This window comes from Lutjanus erythropterus, chromosome 7 (genome assembly GCF_056507025.1).
Source record: "Lutjanus erythropterus isolate fLutEry1 chromosome 7, fLutEry1.hap2, whole genome shotgun sequence".
In the NCBI taxonomy this organism is placed as follows: domain Eukaryota; kingdom Metazoa; phylum Chordata; class Actinopteri; order Lutjaniformes; family Lutjanidae; genus Lutjanus; species Lutjanus erythropterus.
In genome coordinates this window covers 41,977,653-42,002,644 of record NC_139323.1, presented here as the reverse complement: position 1 = coordinate 42,002,644, position 24,992 = coordinate 41,977,653, and the positions used below count along the sequence as shown (strand labels likewise).

At 39.6% G+C, this 24,992-nt stretch overlaps 1 protein-coding gene across 1 annotated transcript in view; it reads right to left on the bottom strand.

Moving 5' to 3' along the window:
- Positions 1-24,992, bottom strand: part of patj (PATJ crumbs cell polarity complex component) — a 146,381-nt gene that overhangs the window by 115,689 nt on the left and 5,700 nt on the right. Inside the window, exons 4-13 of the mRNA XM_084723836.1 lie at positions 23,100-23,309; positions 22,781-22,920; positions 19,722-19,908; positions 12,901-13,029; positions 8,426-8,662; positions 8,167-8,269; positions 6,900-6,988; positions 6,516-6,645; positions 5,027-5,152; positions 50-111 (exon numbers count right to left, since the gene is read on the bottom strand). Of these exons, the coding sequence (XP_084579962.1) occupies positions 50-111; positions 5,027-5,152; positions 6,516-6,645; positions 6,900-6,988; positions 8,167-8,269; positions 8,426-8,662; positions 12,901-13,029; positions 19,722-19,908; positions 22,781-22,920; positions 23,100-23,309 (1,413 nt within the window). The remainder of the gene's footprint in view (positions 1-49; positions 112-5,026; positions 5,153-6,515; positions 6,646-6,899; positions 6,989-8,166; positions 8,270-8,425; positions 8,663-12,900; positions 13,030-19,721; positions 19,909-22,780; positions 22,921-23,099; positions 23,310-24,992) is intronic.

The following is a 24,992-nucleotide window of genomic DNA, read 5'->3' as shown; positions in this document are numbered from 1 at the left end:
ATCAGTGGAGAGGATCGGTGAAAATGTCTGTAAAAGTTTGTGGTCTCACCAGAACTTGGTACTGTGGTCCCAGAGCCACCTCCCACTTAGCCCTCAGCTCTGCATCTGTAGCTGCACACACACACACACACACACACAGACAGAGAGAACAGCCTGTGTAAGCAGTGGAACAGATGTAAAATTACAATTCAGTCATTAAAAAAACAGCAGCTTCCTACAGACCATCAACTAAAACCTAAAACTAATGTAACAAAACACTGTGTGATGCAAAAGAACAAGTTGTCCTGCAGTACAGCTCATTTTTTATTACAAACAGCAGCCTGTCTGTAGTACCTTTCTTTCATCTTTCATTGATGTTCTGACTTGTTTATGAGAACATTATATTCTCATGGTGTCACCTGTAAGTTTCTACACATATAAGAAGAGTAAGAAATATAGAATAGCAGGCAAGTGATGGACCAGAGATGTCAAAAAAAGATGGAGTGGTCCAAAGTTTTTAAAATTTGACTTATTACAAATTGATGCCAACTTTATCTGGAGACTCTGTGGTGTTTTAAGGACAAACAACAAATAAATTAAACATTGATGGAACAAGAAGGATATGAAAATTTGGAAGTTGGACAGAAATTTGTCCCAGTTTTCACTCACAGTACCTGCAACTACCTGTAGCCCGAAAATCATTTTCCCCCATCGATTTACTTTATAAACGTAGTCTGTGAGCTGCCACTTCATATCAACAGAAAGCATGAAACATCATTTCATAGTGACGCAGATACGTTTGTGTTTCTCCACATGATTTTAGCCCCATTGAAAGTGTAGTACAACATTTGTATGACATTAAAGTATAGATGTTACACAACTGAATCAAAAGAAGACAGAGATCATAATATTTGGGGTAAAGGTCTGTCTGCTTGTGCTCCTTCAGTCTTTCGCCCATCATACCAAGGAGCAGGTCAAAAACCTCTGGGTTATCTCAGAGTCTGACCTCAGTGAAGACATATCATAGTCTGGTTTTTATTAGTTTTGCAATACGAGACAATCAAATATCTCAGCGCCGAACAATCGTCTGGGGATTTTTAAATTCAAGGTATTTTCATGACCAGCAGCTCTAATAAACGCCTTTACCATAAAACGATATTTACCACGATTCTCCACGGCGGTGAGTACATGACCTCTGCATGTCACTGTCTTAATATAAAGAGTCACCCTCCAGACTTTGAACTGGTCCAGTAATGCAGATGAATTGTTTCCATTCTGTTGAGTGAAGCATTTAGAAACTGACCTGTAAGTTTAGGTTTTATTTAAGGTGTCTCATCATTTGTTGCCTTATGTTTTAGGTCTTAATCATCGGTTGTCATATTTTTTATCCCCTGTATTTATTTCATTCACTTTTATTGACTGTATTGATTTTAAGTCTTGCATAATTATATTCATTGTCTATTTTTGCTTTTACTTTATGTCAGTACTATTTGTCCTCAGTGAATCACTTTGAGCTGCATGTTTGTATGAAAGGTTCTATTTAAATAAAGCTGCGTTGAGTTCCTCTGTTACCTTTAGTTTTACTAATACAAACAAAAACGACGTGCTGCTCAGCAGAAAGTCACATGTTGGAGAAAGTGACGTGTTGTGTATTTACTCAGCTTTTTGTAACAAGCACAGTATTGTGTAGTTTATTAACCATAACAAACCCACAGTTACAACATGGTGATGTCACCATCAGCAGATGACTGTGGTTGGTTTTTCTGTAGTGCTGCAGCCAAAGTTAAACTGCAACAGCACTACTGGTACTAACAGTCATGTTCCACAGTATGTTCCACAGCTGGTAGAGAAGAGAACCTGTACTGTAGTTCTGCTGCAGTAGAAACATTTCAGCTCGTCTCTGCTGCAGGCTGACGGTCACCTCATTGGAATTCACCGGTTAGAAGCAAAAAGCTAAATGACTCAAATGTAAACTGTAAAGTAAGCAACTTCAACTGTGGAGACGCTGTGTGTATATGTGTGTGTGTGTGTGTGTGTGTGTGTGTGTGTGTGTGTGTGTGTGTGTGTGTGTGTGTGTGTGTGTGCGCGTGTTTAATGCATCTGCACACACACACAGAAATGTCTCGGCAACAATAGCTTGTTAAATCACAGGAGAATAGATGTGTTTTGCAGAGCGGAGTGACTGCAGCAGTTTGAACATGAAACAGCGACGGTCGGAGCAGATTACAGAGCGACTCTGTGAGAGAAACCTGCTGAACACTCGTCCGTCTGCTCTCCAGCCTTTCAGGCTGATTTCAGGGAGGAAACCTCCTCTGCTGAGCTAAAGAAAACACCTCCATGTTCTCACTAATCTCCTCACATGTTTCGGTTATTTTGCAGCAGGTCTGGCCGTGTTACAACAACAGCCTCTGATTAAATTAGCATTGCTAACCTCGGCCCTCACAGTGCAATTAATCTGCAGCGTTTGGCTGAATAAACAGGGTAATACATCGCTGCGCGGCTGTCAGACAGCTCGGACACTTTACATCTGTTGGCCGGGAGCAGGCAGGCAGCGTGCTAAGTGTTAGCGTGGCGTTTTGGCCACTTAGCAAAGCTAATGAGGAATAAAAAGAGAGGAAATAATTCAGAGAGGAGTGCTGTTAGAGGCCTGCGCTGACATGTCTGCAGGAGCTTTTTACACACTGATAATCATGGTTTTAGATTTCAGGACAGAGTGATCTGAGTTTGTGCTCAATCCTTAAATCTTCATCCTGTTTTACACGACTGCACACACGCTTTAAGGTTTAGTCTTTTCAGGAAATGTTTTCTACATTAATAATTACAGAGATAAGACTGTAAAAGAGGAAGAATAAAGCTGCTCACTTTGAAGAAGAGTTCATTTATAACTGTGGCAGTTAATCTACTTAACACCAAACTGTAACGTGTGTTTTGTCCTCAGGGTTTGACTCTTTAGGTCCTCACTGCTCAGAGTGTTTGGGATGAGTGGAGTAGAACAGATTGTTAATGCTGTTATCTGTTGGATGTGTGTTATATCATGGTGTTGTTTACTTATTTATCTGTTTGCCCAGCACCACTACCACTTACTTGTAGGGCTTGAAATGAACTTTTTTCCCACAACTCTCCTGAATTTTCCTTTCAAAAACCACAGAACTCATTCACCAATATGTTCTTCAGTTTTTTCTTAAGATTGTTCTTAAGAAAGATCCTAAGAAAAGTCGAAGTCAGGAGTTTTTAAACTGCAGAGTTGTTCTTAATTAGAACAGCAAATTCAGCCAATAAAAAAATGCATTGCATGAGTTGAAATTACTTTATGATTATTTCAGGCTTATAACATCTCCTGTCTGCTTCATGGGACAAAAAAGCATGATGTAATTTTATTTTTTTAGGCTTTGTTTGTTTGTTTAATATTAAACTTTTCTCTTATTTGTGGTTGGGATCGGTGTGTTTTTGTGCAGTTTGTGAAAGCTGTTGGCTTTAATTGACTGTACCTGCACTGTAAATCCTGTGTTGATGAAATACAGGTGAATTTATTGTGCTGTTGGCTTTGAGTGCTCCTGAACTGTAAATCCTGCAGAGATCTGCAGCAGCAGAGCTCAGTTTTGTTCTCGGTCTGACGACTGTGGTGTTTTGTATTTTTGTGATTAACACAGACATACAGAGCAGACGATGACATTTCTCCACAAGGACGACACAGTACATCAAAGTCAGAATCTCAGGTGTAAATACAGCTACAACATTTACTTAATTAACCCATTAAATGACTGAAATCACAATTTCAATTCCACATCATTCTGAGCTGAATCCTCTGGAGGGTTTTCCTCAGTGGTCTGGTGAGGTCGATTCATCCTTTACTTACTGAGGCTCTGATCCGACAGAGCTTTTTTTAAATTTTTGTTTTGTGAGAGGCATCTTTTTTTTAGTTATTTTCTATTTGCACTACACGTTTCATGCTGCTCATGCAACCTGGACGTCTTCTGTTTTAGTGCAGCTCGCGTTTTTGCAGGAGCAACAACTCGAGATGAAACAACTTAAAGAAAAGTTCCTGACATCAGTTGTATTTTTTCTCCTTGAGAATCAGATGACTTGAGAGGCGGACTGTCTGTGGTGGTGATGACAGAATTTACAGTAGCTTGGAAATAACAATCATGGAGGACTAGTGGTGGTTGCTGCTGTATCTCCGGACAGAAACACGTTTACCAACCGCTGTTACCAGGATCCAAACAGAAAACAGCAGCTTGGCAGCAACTCAGTGCCGTATTTGAGAAGCTGGATATTTATTTTATCTAAACTTTACAGTTTAGAGTTTAGAGGTAGTTTAAAGTACGTTTACATAACTTGACCACAGAAGGCCCGCCTCTCAATTCATCTGATTGGACAATGGGAAAATAATGTGGATGAGATCTGGTGCTTTTCTGCTTTGACTTGAAAAACAAACATGTTGTGACGTTTTTAGGCAAATCAAAGCAAACTTGTTTCATTGAGAACATAACTTCAATCTCTTCTGAGTCTTCTAACTAATGTTACCTAAAAGAATTCTGCACAACCCTACAATTTTGTTCAAACTCCACAACTTTTTTGCAAATTTGACCAACCTTGGTTGCTTCTATTTGTTTGGGTTCGTCATGGTAACAGACATTTATCAACACTCTGTGTACTTTTATTTTAGAATTTTGTGCAGTTAGAAGTTTGAGGTCAAAAAGATTCAGCTTCTTTGTGGAATACCTCCCCGGTGCACTTCTTCATTTACAGATACAACAGATTTTTATTTTTTTTGTAACTGTGAGCCTTTTTGATAAAAGTTTAGTCAGAACACTCTGAACAGAGTTCTGTTTTGTTCTCTGTGGAACAAGTTGCCTTTGATTTTTAATAAATTATAGCAAAATAATTGCAACCTTCTTTTGTAATTTTCACTTATCTAAAAGCATCACAACATGCATTGCAATTTTTTTTAAAAAGCTGCCATGAAATCAGGCATTTTAGGATTCAACAATCCCCAAAAAAAGGCCCGTGAAATCCTGTAGGCACTGACATATATGTATATACTCACCCCTTGTTAGCTGTGTTGAGTGGGAGTACGTTGGTTCGAGCTTTGGCGTCGTTAAGCCAAACCCAGACGAGCGAGATTTGACCTCCACAGACCTCCTCAATGACACGCGAGACGACTCCCGCTCCACTGAAACACACCAGACAAAGAGAAAACATGAAAACATTAATTTCCTCCAATTTCTTCCATTTGTAGCGTCCATGGCTTGAATGTGTTCCAGGAGTGTCTGAAAGTTTGCACGGTTCCTCTGGGAACCTTAAAGTCCGCTCCAGGCTGCTCTGACCTTTGACCTCCTGACGGATCATTCCTGTTGGTGATCCATAAAGCTGAAGTTTATTTTCGTGTCAGGTTCATCACGAGCGTGTGCAGATAAGAGAGGCACAGAAAGGAGCAGGATATAAGAAGTTGGAGGCTGAACTCAGCTGGTTTCCAGTTCTCTGTGTTTCCTCAGTAATGAAATAAAAGACGTCTGGAGGAGATAAGACGCTGCTCTCCTCCTCTTCTTTAAAAATCGCTTGTTCCTCTCTGGCCTAGAGGCTGACCAGTGCAGGCCGCCGGCCGATCGCCAGACAAAAAATGACCCTGAGGCTGCTGAATTAATCTTTGTAGGGGAATCGCAGGCTTTCTGTGCAGAGTTTGGGAAAATTACACCGAGTTGTAAACAAATTTGTCATTTTAATCTGTGTGAGAGGACAGAGGAGGCAGACGGGGAATAAGAAGCAAAGCTCTGATAAGTTTAACACAGAGTTAACTTCTCTCACAGATTACTGTTTTAATACAGTCATGAACCAACAGAAAGTCACTTTACAGCATTTTAATCTCAGATATGAACATCTGTGTCAGATTAATTTGGAGTTCAAACAACAACAACAGTTAAAAAGGTCTGCAAAATAAACTGAGCTAATGAATGTTTTTTATATTCAGTTTTTTATTTCATACCATTTATTTCATAATCAATTAATTGATCATTTCACAATTCAGTCACAATTTTCAACACTTCTTCAGACTGTCAGTCATATTTAATCACAGCACTACTTAGTCCCTGCTCCTCTGTCTGTGTCTGTCTGTCTGTGGACCTCAAGGCCTCGATACTGTCCAAAGTCTGTCTGTCTGTTAGAAACTCTCAGTGCATCACGAGCGTCTCTCCTGCCGGGCTGACAGCGCCGTCAGTCACACTGAGCTGATCTTCTGTTACCTCTCTCCGTTTTCATCACAGTTAGTTTTGTGGTTTGTGGTCTTTTTGGGACTCAGGTTGTCCTGATATCAACATAAAAACTGACATCATGACAGATGAGTTATCTTCCTACTCCTGCCGCTGATCTGCAGGCTCCGCCCCTCACCTGAGCCATACAGAGTAACTCCAACAGGTGTAAACATGTCTGAGACGGACAATCCACTGTTCTGGGATACACGTGTGAAAGAGCACATTTGGACGATGTCTTGACCTCATTCTCGAGACAATGTCCAGAGTTCATATGTGAAATCTGTTTACCTTTATCCAGGGATCTCTCCATGGCTCTAGGTTTCTTCCTGACCACAGAGAGGACGACAGTCTGACCCGTCCTCTTCATCACCTCCAGAACCTCCTGATTGGTCAGACCATGGAGACTGATGCCGTCCAACTGTAGAGACAGACAGGAGGACAGAGAGACACACAGGTAGAGACATCGACAGGGAAAGACTTAGATCAGATGAGTAACTTCTCTGAATTTCAATCTTTTTTAGAAACGTTCAGTGAACAGCTGACGAGTTATCAAAAGAAGTGAAGTTTGACTTTCTAACAACAACAACACATGTAAACACTTCACATGTGTGAAATGTATGGACACACACACACACACACACACACACACACACACACAGATCAGGTTCTTACAGCGATCAGTCGGTCGTGGATTCTGATGTTTCCGCTCTGATCTGCGGCGCTCCCTGGAACCACATGTTTCACAAACACACCGACTGCATCTGGACGGGACGAGAGACACAGAGACACAGAGACATAAAGACACAGAGAAAGAGAGTGTGTGTGTGTGTGTGTGTGTGTGTGTGTGTGTGTGTGTGTGTGTGTGTGTGTGTGTGTGTGTATGTGTGTGTATGTGTGTGTGTGTGTGTGTGAGTGTGAGTGTGTGTGTGTTGAGGTTTTATTGGACCATTAAAAACAGAGCTGCACAATATGGAGAAAATATGCAGCATGTCATAAATTATGAAGATACAAGTTATGATGAACCAACTTCACTCAATGTTCTGTGCTGCAAAATTATTTTATTTTTCAGAAGAAAACAAATATTTTTATCTTTAACTTCTCAATTGTTAAAAAATGACAGTATTTAAGATAATCCATGTGAATTCCTTACAGGTTTGGGTGATTAGATGAATATATCACCTATCAACAGTGGGCTGAATCTATCATCAGCTCTTTTATTTTGGCTCATATTTGTCATTTTATTTTGATAATGTGATGGTCAGCAGAGTGACGCGCTCAGGACACGTGAACTGAGGATTTAATTCAACCAAACCAGAGTTGGTGATGGTTGGAAAAGTGGACAGACTAATAAAGATGGGGTTATCGAGTCGAGAGTTATCGACCCAGTAAAGCTCGTCTTAGTTCGGTAAAAAAAGAGAAACCTGACTTTAGGAACAGCTGTATTTTTCTGTTTAAAAAGGAAAATAAGTGTGAGAATATTTAATTCCTTGACACTTTGTGAGTTTATTTTGTTTACTGGACTAGTGAACGTACGCATCATATGTAACGTAGCGACTTCGTCACTTGTTCACATCTCCTGAGAGACTGAGACTGGAGAGACTGGGAGACAACATTTTGGTATTTCTGGTTTCTGCTTGTGACGTTCTGTAAACAGTTTGTGTGGGAAATGAAAGAGGAAAAGTTGAACACATGAGCTGAAATGTTGCCTGGAATTTTGTGGTATTGTGTGAAGAAACATTCATCTTATATAATTACAAAAACAAGTTAGTTTCAGTTCACTTGCAGTTTGGTTTAGCTCAGACGGTTCACTCCTGACCGTCTGAAGCCTGATGACTTATTGCTCATGAAAAGTTAAGTTTGTTTTCCTGTCCTGCCTGTATTTGTCCTGGTGTTTTTCATGTGTTTCGAGTGTGTGTTAATTTATTTTCTCCTGTCCTACCTTGGCTGGTCAGAGGGTTGTATCCGACGATGGAGATGCCGAGACTCTGGCCGTCCTTCTTGGATAGAGGAACCTCGTGGATCTCATATCCCTCCAGGTTGGGCTGAAACCAAACAAACACACACAGAGTTCATATATTTCACTTCTGATCGTCTCCACAACCAGCAGCAGAAAAAAATATAAAGAAAAGAGAAAACTAAACTTCTAATCATCAGAAACAATCAGAAATAATCAATATGTAATGATCCTGACTGCTCACCGTCTTGCTGAGTCGGCGTTCGGGGGGTCGGGGGGGTAAGGAGGAGACAGGGGCGGAGTCTGGAGGTGGCGGGGGAGGTGGGGCTGTTGACCTCTGACCCCGGGGGTCCCTGGCGATCAGCATGGTCACATGACTCCCACAGCCCTGCAGCACTTTGACGACCTGGTCGCTGGTGAGGCCGCTAGTGGGCGTGGCCCCGATGCGAAGGATGTGATCACCTGTGCGGAGACGCCCATCCTGATTGGAGGAAAGGGGAGGAAGAGGACGAATTAGTGTTGCAGCAATTTCAAATGTCCTGTCTGTTATTTCAAAGAGGCTTTTATTAGAGACTGGCTTCTATATGTTTTTATACGTTTACTGTCAAATCTGAATCCAACTGAAGCTTTAAGGTTTCAGACATGCGAGGAATTTCCATTCCATCTAAAAAATCTGTCTGTACTTCAGGACTGGGAGGAGATTCTGAACTCTACAACGATTCAAAGTCACATTTGAAGGTTTTGTTTATCTCTGGAGGGTCCAGTATGGTGGTGTCACTCTCAGCTCTCTCAGACTAAAGCTTTTTGATCAACAGGTTTTTCTCCTCAGTCGTAGTGAGATTGTTTGAGTCTGAGCAAGTTCTTACAGGCAGAGAATTCATTATACTGGGATCTTAACAAAAGCAGCTCCTGATGTGCATCTATAATACCATTCTGGAAAATCCAAGACTCTCATTTTAGATTATAAAAGTTTCATCTTTTATTTTTCTCCTTTAGTTCGGGAGCTGGTATAGTTTATGATTTGGCCTCTAATATAAATCAATAATAAATCAATTGTTCACCGAGAAATTAGACAAAATTAGAATCATGACGCTGCCATCTAGCTGAGGCGCTCACCAATCTGACAGCTGAAAATAGAAGTGAACACGGTGCATGATCAGGTATTAATGTGTTGTCATAGTAACAGTTAGTGACTTTAGACAACAAGGATGAAAAAATGAGAAAGTAATCAATCCAAGAAAAGTCTGACGAGTACTCGAACAGCATGAGTACTCTTTGGTGTTAGGTTCAATGTCCTTCCATACGTCCCTTAAATTCAACTGAAATGAAATAAAATTCCCAAAACCACAGTTAATAAAAAGAACCTGAATGTATCTGAGCTCACAGAGATCAGGTGGTCAGATTCTGCTTCACGTGAAGTTCTGCTGTAAATCACAGATATTTCTGATGTTCATAACTTAAGTTTGTACCAAACATCAACAGGCCATCTTTTCCTCAACAATATTTGAGCTGAGAATCACAAATAGATTTAGATAGATAATAGATTTATTTCTCCTTTCTAGTTTCTACTCTATTTTATTTGTGTTTTACGTTGCGTATCCTGATAAATAATTTAAATTCACTGTAAAGAACAACTTGAGTTTTACTGACAGCTTCACACACATTTAAAAAAACAGCAAAGCAGAAGTGACTGAAAATAATTTGTGAAAGAAAAGAGACTCAGTGTTTTCATCAGAGTGCTGAGTTTGACACGACTGATGCTGTGGAAATTCGACATGTGAGACATGTGAGACGCTTCTGTTGTTCTTTTTTTTTAAGTTTTTCCAGCAAATTAAACTGTGATGTTGGCTTCAAGCCAAAAGACTCAGAGAGCAGAGACAGAAAGGGAAAAGCTGAGAGCAGGACAGGAAGTGAAATCAGAAAGAAGGAGAGGGAACGATAAAGAGACAAAGAGAGAAAGGTGGAGGAATGGAGAAGAAATAAAAGAATCAGGTGAAGAGTGAGGAAGAGGAGTGAGAGAAGGAAATATGAGGATGAAGATGAAAAAAAGAGGAAATCAGTTCATCAAGTGTCACGTTTTGATTTGATCAGACTAGGAGGTGAAAAACGTCACCGTGTCGAAGCTTTCTCTTCTTCTCTGCAGAGAAATTCATCTTGTCCAATTAATCTAATTGATCTAATTAATCCACTTACAAGGCGATAATTCCTCCCTCAGTCTGCTGCAGCCTGCTGTCTGTTCTGATGTACTGCTCCTCCTTTAACTCTTATTTATGTAGAAAATGTCCAGTGAGCTTTAATTTCTGCTCTAACAGCACGTTTCCACACCGAGGCTGCGCTGCCTTGCTCAGAGGCTCCTTCTTACCACATGTGGAGGGAACATCTACACCTCTGGACTGGACTGACCAGGCATCCTGAAATATTCAGGACAGTCCCAAATCACAAGCAACTGTCCCGAATCCTGTCCTCTTTATCTTTAAAATTAACCATTATAGTAAAATATAATATGAACACATGACTCTGTGAAAATAATGAGATCAAATCACTTATGCAGGTTATAATTCCTGCTTTATTTTTACAAAATGTCCTGTTTGTTTTTTGTGTCTATCACACTGATGAGGTGATCAAATGATTGATTATTGATGTCGTTCGACCTGTTTTAAACCAGATGACAGTGCAGGTGACACTGTGGGAGGAATCTGTGATAAAAATAAATAAAGAAATAAAGGATAAAAAAAAGATCCTGCAGCTTAATGACAATCTTAGCTTCTGAAAAGGCATATAAGTGTAACACACCTGTCACCTGTGTGTGATGGTCCATGTGTCTTATAAACTGACATTGTGTATATGATCATGCTCAGAATCTGTCACTGCTTTTCAGAATATTAGAAACAAATTATCTGATGTCACATCACGCCGATTCAAGGTCAGGTTTGTTTGTTTTTTTCAGTCCTCAAACTCTGCTGGAGTTTCACAGGAATCACAGAATCTCCCAAACAATGGAAGTGAATGGTGACCAGTTTTCAAATGGAAAAACAACTGGGGGGGGGGGGGGGGGGACATAAAACACCTTCAAACTGCTCGTCTCCTGAAGTCCCAACACGCCGTTTGCACACCGTCTCTCACACACACACACACACACACACACACACACACACACACACACACACACACACACACACACACACACACACAGTTCAGACAGTGTGTGTGTGTGTGTGTGTGTGTGTGTGTGTGTTTGTGTGTGTGTGTGTGTGTGTGAACGTGGCTCCAAGCTAAAGATCTACAGTGAAAATTCAGGATAAAAACATGGTGGAAATATGTTTCATTCGTCCAGGTCATTATAATCTCAAGAAAAGACTAAACTGAAGTCAACTGGACTTGTTTTATTGTCTTTGAAGACATTTCGCCTCTCATCCAAGAAGCTTCATCAGTTCAGTCCAGAACCCAGCGTTCTCCCCTGTCCTGAATTTTACCCATCCTCATCTGGTCATCCTAGATCAGGGGTGCCCACACTTTTTCGGCTTGCGAGCTTCTTTTAAAATGACCAAGTCAAAATGATCTACCTACATTAAAAATGAGGAGGCAGACTCACAGCCCAGTCCACCCACCCCGAAAATGATCAAGACAGCAGCAGCACCCCCAGATTGTGACCCCCGGGACCGGGACATCAGCTGTGCACCTGCAACTCAAGCTAACGTCCCAGGTCAAAATGCTAGTATTTCAGAGGCACCGCATCAAACAACTAGCTTCACATTTCCGTGAAGGTCATTTGGTAAAGAAACGTTTTGTCGGTCATTCAGTGCGAGCTGGTTTAGCAAATGGAGATGGCTCCATTATATTGAGGACAGCGATCGCGTTGTTTGTTTCATGTTCATGAAGATGTTTTGGACAGTCTGGACATTGGCAGCCTAATGAGGAGCTTCATCAGCGCCAACCCGGAGAGGAAAGCCACATTTGGAGTTGTGTGACGCCGGTCAGACACTTTTCTTTTCTAATGCTGCCGCCGCGCAGCACACGGCGCCTTTACACACAGAGTTCAGCACCACAGTGACATGGACAGCAGCCGTGACAAATTGTTTATGGTTGACAAGGTGATCGGCACCATGGACAGTTATACAGACAGATTTTTGCAGTCTTAATTACTGTGCGGGTATTTTTTAATCATTATTATCAATGCAGGGAGTTGCGAGTGCAGCACAGAGCTTTTTTTTTCTCAGCCCCCCCCCCCCCCCCCCCCTGCTGAGAATATGTTCCCGCGGCTATGTCTCACACTGGCTGCCCTGTACGTCAGTCAAGTGGCAAATGCCATACTGGGATAGGCTAACATCTAATTTTCTTGTTGAATGACATGCGATCTACCCACACTCCCTTTGCGATCGACCGGTCGATCGCGATCGACGTATTGGGCACCCCTGTCCTAGATAGAAGGATGACGGTTCAGATGATGAGCGTTAGAAAGCAGAAAACAGGCAGACAGACCTGCAACATCTCCACTTTTAAATGGATTTCTTTGCTTTAAAGACGTCACTGATCTGACCTGCAGAGACTTTAAACTTTCTGCAGATAAATAATAATCCTTCAACCTAAATGTCTCGATTGATATGTTTAGTTCTGGCTCTGATTGTACATCTCTTCTTTCAGAAATCAAGACATGAAATGACTCCATGAAAGCTGATGTGCAAATGTGCAGAGATAATATTCACATTAAGACTAACTCACCTTGTCAGCCACGCTGTTTTGGACGAGCGTCCTGACCACCACCCCGGTCGTCTTCCCTCCCACGATGCCGAACCCCAAACCAGATCCATCGTTGACCAGCTCGATCTCCTCCACGTGACCCCACTGATCCTGCAGGACGAGACGGAGACAGACGGACGATAACCACCAGGTGAACAAACTCAGCTGGATATTAAAATAATGAGAAACAGTTTGTGTTTCCAGTATTTGCCAAAACCAAAGCAGATTCTGAAGGAGATTTACAATTAAAATAAACTTTTTAATTTGGAGTGTAATGAAAGTTTGCATTGTGTTGTGATTTGAAAAATATGACTTTAGAAGAAAGTAGAAACAACCTGTTGACTTTGGTAAAGAAAAACCTGCATACTGAAGACTGGATTTTCTTTCAAAGTATGTTCATTAACTTTCATTTCTTTTTCTATTTTTCATCATTTCTTACACATTCATATTTATCCATTTTGCTGACGTTCGAGCTTTAATGTGACATAAAACTTCTTTGTATGAACTTGATGGTTCAATAAAGAAAAAAAAAGTGGCAGATATTTCAGCAGGAATTCTTTAAAAACACACCAAAGTGGGAATTTAATGATTATAAATAAATTTCAAACTTGAATTAAGAAAAAGGATCAAATACACATAACATGCTCTCTATAGAACTTTAACAAATAAACAATAAATAAAAACAATCTGTGTAATGTCTGTTCAAAATCACATATTGGCTATTTAATATTAATATCCAAAATGCAAAAATCAACCTGATTTAAGTCAATCTTCTCTTTTTTGAGACCAATGTATTTTGTACAGTCCTTAATATAAATAAACTTAAAACTCAACTGAATTATTGTAAAATTATGACCTTCTATCTCATAATTACTTTTTATCTCATAATTACTTTTTTTTATCTTGTAATCATTACTTTTTATTTCATAATTTTGACTCTTTATCTCATAATTATGACTTCCCGTGGGGATATTTTTTTCTTTCACAGGTGGAAATGAGTTTCCATATAAAAAGCAGAATCTCAGGAATCAAATTTAATTAAATTAAAGTAGTACTTTTTTTTTTCTTTTATCAGATTGATGCAGTGAAAACAGAAGGAGTGTATTGTTTGAGTATTTTGTGTTTTGTGTGTTTCCTCCTGCAGCTTCAGCAGCAGCAGATTCTCTCTCAGAGCTGCTGCTGGTTTATCTGTCCTGAGGTGAAAGGTCGTTAAACTGAACCTCAGCAGGTAATTACCAGCTGAGAGCATTTCCTGCTCTCTGATACCAGCTGCTGATCAATGATCCCACACACACACACACACACACACACACACTCTGAGTGTTTATGAAGCGGCTGTAATCACAGGTGGTGACTCTGGTCTCTTATTACCACTCTGATCTGATAGAGGAGGTCTTCCTCTGTCTAATGAAACAACCCTCCTCCTCCTCTTCCTCCTCCTCCTCCTCCTCCTCCTCCTCAGCTGATCCCAGGAGGCCGTTCTGTTCGGAGCCGTTTGCCTGATAAAGTCGGATCACACTGAACGTGTTGAATGCTTTTCTCTGCAGCAGAAGTTCAGTCTTTTCACAGCAGAGGATCCGTTACTGCGCTTCAACGTGTCGAGTTTCTGCACATGTGCAAACTACATTTGTGTCTACGATTATTTCTGTAACACCTCTCTGTGTGATTAAAACTGGAGACAGGTGACTCAGAGGTAAGTTAAACTGAATATTCAGGTGTAATAAGTTGTGTGACAACAGCTGAGTATTTATAGAAACCTGCTGTTTTAGAAATCGGTTAAGACAAACTGAGTGCAGAGGATCAGTTTACAGTTTCATCAGGAAACAGACTCGGTTTCATTTTTAATATAATATAAATCCATCTTTTACATTTCAACTCTTTAACTCTTCACTGTAAATCCTCTAAATAATTATTTGTAATAAGAACAGAAAACATCTTGCTTAACTTTTTGCTTTTTGGACAACAGAGGAAACACTGATGACCTTTATGATGTCTATCTATTTTCTGAGTTTGATGAAGACAGGATGAGCCCAGTTCTTGTGTTAAAAAGAAATAATTCACTGATTTTATACATTAAAATGATTAAAAATAAAGAACAGTCCTCCTCTGTCTGTTGCATAACATATTTTATAGCTCTGGAGAAGAAGAAACTACAAATTTATAATAAGAAATCTATTTTGCAAACCCAAGTTATGGAGGTTGAAAGATGGTGCACACAGGGAGGGTGTTTAACAGGATCTATATGCTTTTCCACAGTATCAGATGTTCATGTTGAAAGTGGCCAAAAAATTTAAAACCAAATGTAAGTAAAAGTAATCCCTTTGAGCATCCCTCCACCTTCAAGTTATTTGACAACTCTGCTCAGGACTTCTCTTAAAGTTTTCAGTTTGTTCAGAATGTCTCGATTTTTCTGAACTACTTTCTCTCTAGTAGAAAAGAAAGTAGTTCTGGTAGATTCTACTTTAGAAAGAAAGTAGTTCCTACATGAAAACTGCTCATAACAAGGTCTGTGGATTATCTTCAGTAACTGGGTCATGATTTTTACAAAGAGATGCTAGTTTTGAATTTTTCAAATGTTTTTTAGCACTTTGAGCTCCACAAGCAGAGTGTCATTAAGTCTCATTATATTCAGACATCTCTACAGCTGATATCTGCAAAACTCTGCAACTCACACCAAATCTATCTAAATGGATAAATAAGACTACAGGTGAGAGGAAAAATATTTCTGACGACTCGGAAACTTCAGTCTTTTAGACTGTATTTTATTTAGACAAAGTTCTTGTACAGTTTCTCGTGTTTTGGCCTGAAAGATAAAATTAAACCCAGAACAAGATCAATATTTGAGTTACAGAGATGCATGCTGGGAGAGAGGCCTGTGCAGGATATGTAGCAAGCTGTCAGAGTCGGGGAGACTGTTTGCTTTCATGTATGATTGACAGGAGGCTGGTCATGTGACCTGGATGACTGGGAGAAGTTTCAAAACTTCATGCAGTTGTTCTTCAGTTCATTTCCTCTCTGCTGAGGCACTTTTAAAAGCCCCCTCAGGTTTCTTTAATTGCACAATCTGTGAGTTTTTATCTCTTTTCTTTCTGCTTTTCATCATTTTTAGGAGAGCCATAAATTAACTCCAAACTCCAGAGTGCATCTGCCGACACATTGTCCTAATCGATGGTGGGAAAATATTCACTAAATAGACAAAAGCTGTAAAAATCATATCAGACTCGTTGATTTATGTCCGTCTTTATGAGCGACTTTACAGCGACAAGCAGCATCGGAGTAATTCCAGAGAAGAGAGAAGAGCTGAGAGCTTCAACGCCAGGACGAAACATCAGAGACGCCTGAACCAGCCCGCCTCAGGAGCGTCGGCTTTAGGAGACGGGACAGTTAGCCAGGCCAAGAGAAGAGCTATAAAACCCAAGCCAGAGTTGTGTTTTTATGCCCACGGCTCCATTAAACGTGACCTCGATAGAAACGGGACATGAATAAAACAAAAGCAGGAGGATCGGTGGCCTGGTATGCAGGATGTGGCCCCAACCCAATGAGCCAGGAGGAGGAGGAGGAGGAGGAGGAGGAGGAGGGTAACAAACAAGAGGGACAGTGTAATTCTGTGTGATAATGACCCGACAATAGAGCGGAGCAGAATCATTACGGCTCAGACTAACCTGTGATCCTCGGCTCACATTAACAGTCCAGAGCTGCTCCGCTCTGTCATCACATCGTTTCTCTTACAGAAATCTTTTCTTTCACTTATTTAAATGTCAGAGTTCTCAAACAGTTTCATGTCCGCTCATCAATAACTCAGGAACACATGAAAGGGATCGTTCAGGTTATGGATGATTAAAAAGTTGATCAATCATGTAAAATTTAATCAAATAAACGTGAAGCTCTTTATATGTTTCACAGGCTACACTCTTAGAAATAAGGGTTTCAAAAGGGTTCTTCCTTTAGGACTGTGGTTCTACCCAGAACTATTTGATTGTGAGGAACCGGTTTTGAAGAAAGTGTTTGTCAAGGGTTCTTTTTAAGACTAAACATTTCCATTAAGAACCCTCTTCACCCAAAGAACCATTTTTAGAAGAAAGAGTTCTTCTAAGATTGTTGAAATCCTCTTTCATTAAGGGTCTGTCAAAGGTTCTTTATACCATAATATAAAACTGTTCTCAGTAGAACCTCCTGAGTTGATTCTAGATAAAGCCCTTGGAATATAAAAAACGTTCTCGGTAGAAGTCCCTGGTTGGATTCTTGTTGGCACAAGGTAGAAAGGTTCTGGACAGAACCTCCAGAGAGGGTTCTAGGTGGAACCACTGCACCATAAAAGGGTTTTCTGCAGAACCTCTAACAGGGGGGTCTCTATGAAACCTTTCATAACTGTTCAAATATCATTAAGTATCAAAAGTAAAACTAAAGTTACTGTTTTTGGTGAAAGATTTAAGGAGTGATTTAACTTCAGTTTAAATAATTTCACTCTATTTGTTCAGCAGGATGATCCAAACAAACATCACTGTTAGAGTTATGAAACACAGATACATCACCAGAAGTAAAGGACTGATGTTTGGCTATAAACAAACTGCACTGCATGTAAAACTAAATCATCTGAGATAGTTCACAATTTATGTGCTCACACTGTACAGGTAAAACAGAAATAAAGTCAATAAAGATTTGTTTGAAATCTCCAAGGCAGGTAGAAATTTGTTTGCTAGCGATAAAACTAACACAGCAGTGCACAGATCATCCTGTGTGCTCAAACTTCTAGACAAACAAAGAAGCACCACACCGGAGTATTTGGAGAGAACCAGAACAGAGAGAACCTGAGGTTAGCAAGATACGTTTCATCTCAAGAAAAAATTCAAAGATTGAATCTTTTCTTGAGATTACAATAACCTGGATGAATGAGAACATTCACAGACATCTAGTTCATATTTCCTGTTCAAATTATGCACCATGTCGCCATGACAACTTCAGGTGCTCTGACCTCCTGACTGGCTGATCATCACTTAATCATTTGATTTAATTCAACATCTAATGGTCATTTGGGAGCAGCTGATTGGTCCTCACTCCTCGCTGCACAGACAAACAAAAACAAAACAACATCCAGTGAAGTTGAATTCCAGGCCGACTCTAAAATGAGTTGAGCGACTCAAAAATCCAGGGTTTGGTTTGTGATATGAGAGCAGATAGATAAATAGATATTGGATATCATTATATTGTGATATGACAGAAGTTTTGTCTCTTCCTGGTTTTAAAGACTGCATCACAATAAAGTGATGTAATTTCCTTAACTTAAACTGTTCTACTTCTTCTATTATTATTATTTTATCCACTTAGTCATTATATCCACATTACTTCTGATTATTTATCAAAACTGGTTTAATATTTAGTGAAAGTACCAACAGTCATCTCCACATTACTGTCACCGTTTCGAGGTATTTGGTCAAAAATATTCTGATATTTACTCATTTTATCATCTTTTAAAAAACATAAAAGTTTCAAAATTCGGGAGTCTTCATTTAAAGACAGATTTTATGTTGTAGAACAAAATGTGAAAATCTCTTCACCTTGTTTTAACTGCAGATCTTATTTCAGACACTTAAAGAAAAACCCACTGACTTTTAGTTTTTCACTTGTAAAAACCTGCAGAAGCTTCACCATCTTCACCCTCCAGACACACCACAGGTGAAGTTCTCTCCAGTCTGACCTGCGACCCTTCTTCTCAGTTTGAATCTGACATCTTTTCCTCGTGTCTCTGTCTGTCTCTGTCCTCCCTCTCTGCCGCCCCTCTCTGACTCGCCCGTCATGTCGACATTCATTGATCGCCTCCGCAGACTTAAATACATATTGTCAGGAGCGATGCTGCAAGTGGAGCACTAACTTGATTTCCTATAGGCTTCGAGGTCGTAAAAATCATCCGAGTCAATGTCAGCAGACTTACGGCTCGTCATAAACAGGAGGTCTCACTCTGATACAGAGGCGTGGCCTCAAAGTGACCTCCAGTTATGATTGACGCCCGCTCTGCAACGCTTGTTTTGAGTGACAGCCAAGCTGCTGGATCTCTGTGTGTGTGTGTGGTACAGTATAAAGCTGATTTCAGCAATGCTCCAGATCTCTGCTGGTTTAGGATCAGACCTTAAAAATAATTTCATACTGAGCCATAAAACAAATGTGCAAACTCAGACTTTAATTTTCTTTCACGTTTTGTTCCAAAATGAGAAAAGCTGACATCTGGTTTTTGCAGCTCAACATGCAGCAGATAATGGTCACTTTAATTGTACAACAGGGAACATTTGAGTTTACTAACTCTGACACTTTAACTTTCTGGACAATATAATTTTAAATACATTAAATGCTTAATATTGATTTTTTTTTACCCTAAAATGGATGCTACAGTTTGTGAATTTCACAATCTAAGCTTGTTTTCCTGTTTCTCTCAAACAACTGACAATAAAAGTTTAGTATCAGAGGAGAAAGTCCCATCTGGAGTTTATACTGCATCTTTTAGTCCAGATTTAAGAATCTGCTGTGAGCTCAGCTGAGTAAGCTAACTGTCTCTGCAGCGACAAAAATACAGATCACTGGTCAGAGAAGGAAGGAATTCATCATAAAGGGTTTAAAAAATAAAAAAACAGACAAATCAGATCCATCAGTACTAACAAGTCTGAAATAACAATAATCTCTAATAAAGTTTATCAACAGATTTAGAGACAGAGCCTCTCAAGTTCAGGATCAAGCTGTCTGATGTATCTGTTCCATCCACACATGAACCGTTTTAGATTTGTCTTTTGGGATGAATTCTAGATCATTCTTACCATGTTGATGGCGGCGGCGCCGGCAGGTTGTGATGATGCGCTGAGTGGGCGGTCCCTGGCTACCACCAGCTCCACCGTCTCTCCGGGCTGCTGCAGGAGGGTGAGGGCCTGCTGCTGGCTGATCCCCGGCTCCAGAGGGCTGCCGTTTATCACCAGGATCTGGTCCCTCTCCTGCAGACGACCGTCCCTGCAGCCGCCACAGGAAACATCAGTCAGGACTTTTCAACAGCGTGAGACAAACCAAAGAGCTCTGCAGAAGTTTCAACTAAAGATTTTACTGTCAGCAGCCACACAGCTGGTTGGTTAGTTTTTAGTTATAGTCTGTATGATATGTTATGTAGAGTAGCTGTTAAATCCTAAAAGAAAAACAATGTACACTGATATGCTAAGCTAAGCTAAGCTAAGCTAAGCTAATAAACAGTATTCCAGTTCTGCTGATAATCAAGTTTGTTTTTTGTTTACTCATGTATTGATTAAAGGATCAATCCAGTGTTTTTGCATGTTTTAGCCCAAAGCTCTGCAACCTTTACAAACAAAAAAAGAAAAAAAATCTGTCTGAAGCCTCAAATATTAAATTCTTTATTTTCCTATTGAGTTTATGGAGCCTCAAGAAGACGGCAGTGAGCCGCGGATGTCGGCTATGATGCACATTTTAGGTACAGAAACATTAAAACTGTTTTGTATTTGGTGTATAGGCTACATATTTTTACAGTGGACTAATTGTTATATTATTATATTGCAAGCTGCAGTTTTCAGTCCAACTCAAATTCTTATGGTTTGAAATAACTTTTTGGCAGTTTTGCTGAGCTATAATCTTAAGTTAAGATAATTTAATTTTCTTCTTTGAAAAAACTTGAATCTTTCAGTGAGCTGTGAACCCGATGCATCTTTGTGTTTCTAAAACTTGAAGATTCAAGTTTATCTAAAGATGAAAGGTAAATTATTTCAACTAAAGATCAGTTGTTGGTCAAACTTTTTCACAACTTAAGAATCTGAATTGGGCTCAAAATTCAGACATCTACTGCAGTATGTTGCCTGAAAATTTAGAGATTTCTTAACTTTTTCATTGACCTACAGCAATGATAAATGGAAATTAAAATGTTAAAATAAATAAATAAAAATTATTCATTTCCATATAACTTGTTGCCAAAGCCACAGGGAGCCACTGGAGAGGAGCTGCAGGTTGCAGACACGTGTTTTAGTCCATCATGTGGACATTATATTACTGTAAAAATGCTGAACAATGAATTATTTTTATATTTATATAACTGCCTTTGATTTAGTTATTAACAATGACTTCAATAACTGTTAAAAAAAACCTACTGAATGTAAGTTTTGTTTGTTGTCTGGCTGTTGTCTCTCTACATGACTGTATAATTTACACTCAACAACAAGCAGCTGTTGTGTCATTAAATCAGTTTTTCATGCAGAAATAAGACCAGTGGAAATAATGGCAAAAAAATAACAATACTGGTCAGAAATACTTGAGTTATTGCCTCAGTCCAGACCTTTGAGTCCGCCCACTTCAGCAACTTGTCTGATTCTCACTGGAAATGGAGTGAAACATGTTGACAGTTCTGTCTGTTATCAGGCAACGAAAGTGTTTTTTCTGTCCTCAAATCGTTCAGCTCTACTGCCAGCAGCTTTCTAAAGCGTACAGAGCTGTTCAAGATTCATCTTTCAGGCAGATTATAAAAACAACTTGTGGAGACTTGATCAAAGTTATCTTGTTGTTGCATGGTAACAAACTGCAGAGTTTTCAAATCATTCTGGCAGAAATAAAAGCAGATATGAACTTCAGTGAGTTTATTGAGAAACATGTGGGACGTATAACAAATACTTTTTTAAGTTTATCTTAAATTGCATTTGAGTCTAATTAGCACACTATTTTTAACTGAATACAAAGATGTATAAATGCAGCGTGTTGTATTAAATAATGAATTACCCATAATTCTATCAGGAAGGGACAATAATAAGCTTGTTTTGTTGTTACTTATGTGTGCTGCCACTTGTTTGTGTTAGAAGTGGAAATGTGTTCAGAACAACAGTTGTAAATATTTTGAACCAAAAGTAAATGTTGAAGTCTAATATTAATGAATGGAACATTTATTTAAAGAAAACAGGAAACAATGGCTGCCTGGTAGATTTATGCATCGACACACTGGTCCAAGGATCTGTCTGCAAACTAATGAATATGAGTGTTGTTAATTCAATCATGCTGACAGCGTCAAGTGCTTTAAACAAAAGTGTGATGCAGATTCGCAGCAGAGTGAGAGAGAGAGAGAGAGAGAGAGAGAGCGAGAGAGAGAGAGAGAGAGAAAGAAAGAGAGAGAGAGAGAGAGAGAGAGAGAGAGAGAGAGAGAGATAAAAACTTAATTTAATCATGAAGCCTGAAGTGTATGAGTTGGACTACACTGCAGACTGGAGTCTCTGTTACAGTGAGAAACAGATCCTTCTAAGTCCACATAGATCCACATAGATCCTTTTAGATCCACATAGATCCACACAGATCTCCTCTGTCTTGTCTCCATCATCATCTCGTCACAGTTCAGTTCAGTTCAGTTCTTTATAGTGAATTCAATCAGAATTGGGAAGTTGGAATTTTCCAAGTCCCATGATTGAGGCTGAAGAATCAGGGCAATCGGGCATTCACTGTAGCCGCCCAAAATCTCTGGACCAGCCTAGATTTCTCGATTAAGTGTTCTCCTTCTGTTGAGATTTTTTGGCCAAAACTTTTAAGGTAAGATCCACATGTTATCTCCGCTGCTATCTCACTGTTTACCATGTTATACTTCTTACTGTACAGAACTTTGTTCAACTTTGGTTGTTTTTAAATGTGCGTTATAAAGAAACTTGACATGTGAAATCTGAAAGACTAAACTGAAAGAAAACAGAATGGTAGCCTACGTTTTGTAAAACGATCTGGAGTGATTTTAAAGTCTATAAGATTTCTAATAAATGACCTAAAACACTGTAGAAAACCCTGCTAAGTCTGACCGAACGTCGATGAGCTGCAGCTCACACTGACTGCAGGACAGAAAGAAGTTTAACAGATGAACCTGTGAGCGATGCCTCCAGGCTGGATGTGTTTGACGAAGACGCCGTGACTGCTGCTTCCTGCTGGATTTAGACCAACCACGCTGAAGCCCAGACCGCCAGAGACAGGCCGAGTCAGGCTGACCAGCTCTGTGGGACGGCCCTGCACACACACACACACACACACACACACACACACACACACACACACACACACACACACACACACACACACACACACACACACACACACACACAGAAAAGACACACACTCAGTGTTATAACGCACGCTGTGGGTTCTGCAGGTATGTCTCTGTGTCTATGTGTTGTGGCTCCACCCACCTTGGCAGCAGCAAGGATCCATTTCTGCAGGAGGTCAGATGAGGGCGGAGTCTGATTGATGGGCGGAGATGAACCATTGGTCAGGATGGAGGAGGAGGCGGACAGGGTGGGCGGGGCCAAGCTGCTGGCCGGATTAACAGCATTCATGATCAGCTGACCCTTTTTAGAGAAACTGAAGTCGCTGGAGGCGTCAGGAGGCATGCTGCTGAGCTGCAGAGGAGGAAGAGGAGGAGGAGGAGGAAGAATTTCAGGCTATATTTAATTTGGACACATCTCTTGTACAGCTTCTTGTGTTTAAGCAACAATTTACATTTAATAATTTTGGCTTCTGACAGAAAAACTACATTTCATGGCACTCTGCCAGGACATTTGTGAAGAATTATTCAATTAAATTATCATGAAATATATAGATACATACATATATATAATATATATATGTATGTGAGTGTATGCTCACATACACACATGTACATATAAGTCTTTCTCTATTATATTCAGGACACAACAATTATTGTTCTCTTTATGATTTTAATTAGGTCTATGTTCTATGTTATTCTGTGTAGACTTGGTGCAAATATTTTAATACATGTCTAATATCTTTCCAGTACATTTTTCTTGTGCTGTTCTTTCACATAACCAAATAGAAGTTTTGTTTTGTCTTTGTTTTCTGAAAGACTATGTCAAATTATTCCAAGAAATAACAGATATATTTTCTACCTTCTTAAAGATTCTGATGAAAGAAATGGGAACCTGTTTTAAATATAAGTGTGGTATTGTTACTGAAACTTAGGAGCAGAAATTATGTCAAACAAAATATAAAGAACATATGGGGTCCACAAAAAATAATAAATGACATGTATGTTGTCTTTCCATTGAATAAAAGTTGCCTGGTCAAAGATTCCTCAGTCTAATGTAATTAGTTTGAATGTAAAGAGAAAAGTCGTCCTGAAGTTTTTTGTGGTTTGCAGTGTTTCATTGAGCCACCAGCTGTTCCTCACTGAGCAGGATGGACGTACGACTGAATCTGAGAATCAGTAAAGTCAGCACAGTTTGTGTTTTCCAACCTAGACAAAAAAAAGACAAAGTAGTAAAAGAGCTCAAGCTGTCCTGCTGGACACATGTTTTAACCAACAGAGCTGAAGTTAGTTTTAGATTAGATATTGACCAGCTGGATGTGTATAATCAATGACAGAGATCAGACTGTTGGTATTAAGAGATGTGTGTCACTAAAACACTGGCCTGAACAGCTGACACAAAGCAAAGCAAACACACAATTTATTATTTTAAAGTATAACAGATGCTGGACTTTTGGGCCTGAAACTAAACTTACTTATTAACAATATTTGTTTAAACATCTGATATTGATATACAGTACTGGTTTTCTTTCATTAGACACATAACACACTCAGTGAGCTTCATGTTTAAGCATTAGCATTAGCCAGCTACACTTTCACATATTAATGTGAGGAAGGTTCCATCAGATCTGTGTGGAACCATCATGGACGTGTTCTAGAGCCACGGCTGATCAGTCATGTGACTTGACTGTTCACTATTAGTGTTTTTACACCGATATTAGTGTGTATATGTACAGTTTTCTTTAGAAAACATGCTGATTAACCCATTGCCAGACAAGTTTCAGTTGTTTGTTTGTTTGAATGTGTTGCAGGGATGCAATGATCCATCATGCATCTGATGCATCAGGCTTTAATGTGTAAGATATGAATGCATCAATTCAGACGACCTGTATCGGTAAAAAGCTGAATGCGAATTGGGAAAAAAAAAAAGTAGTATCACTGTTCCTCCACACTGCACTTCCTCCATACGGTCAAATTCCATAAAAAACACTGCACTCTTAACATGAAACAGAGCAGCTGATCATCTTACTGCAAAAAT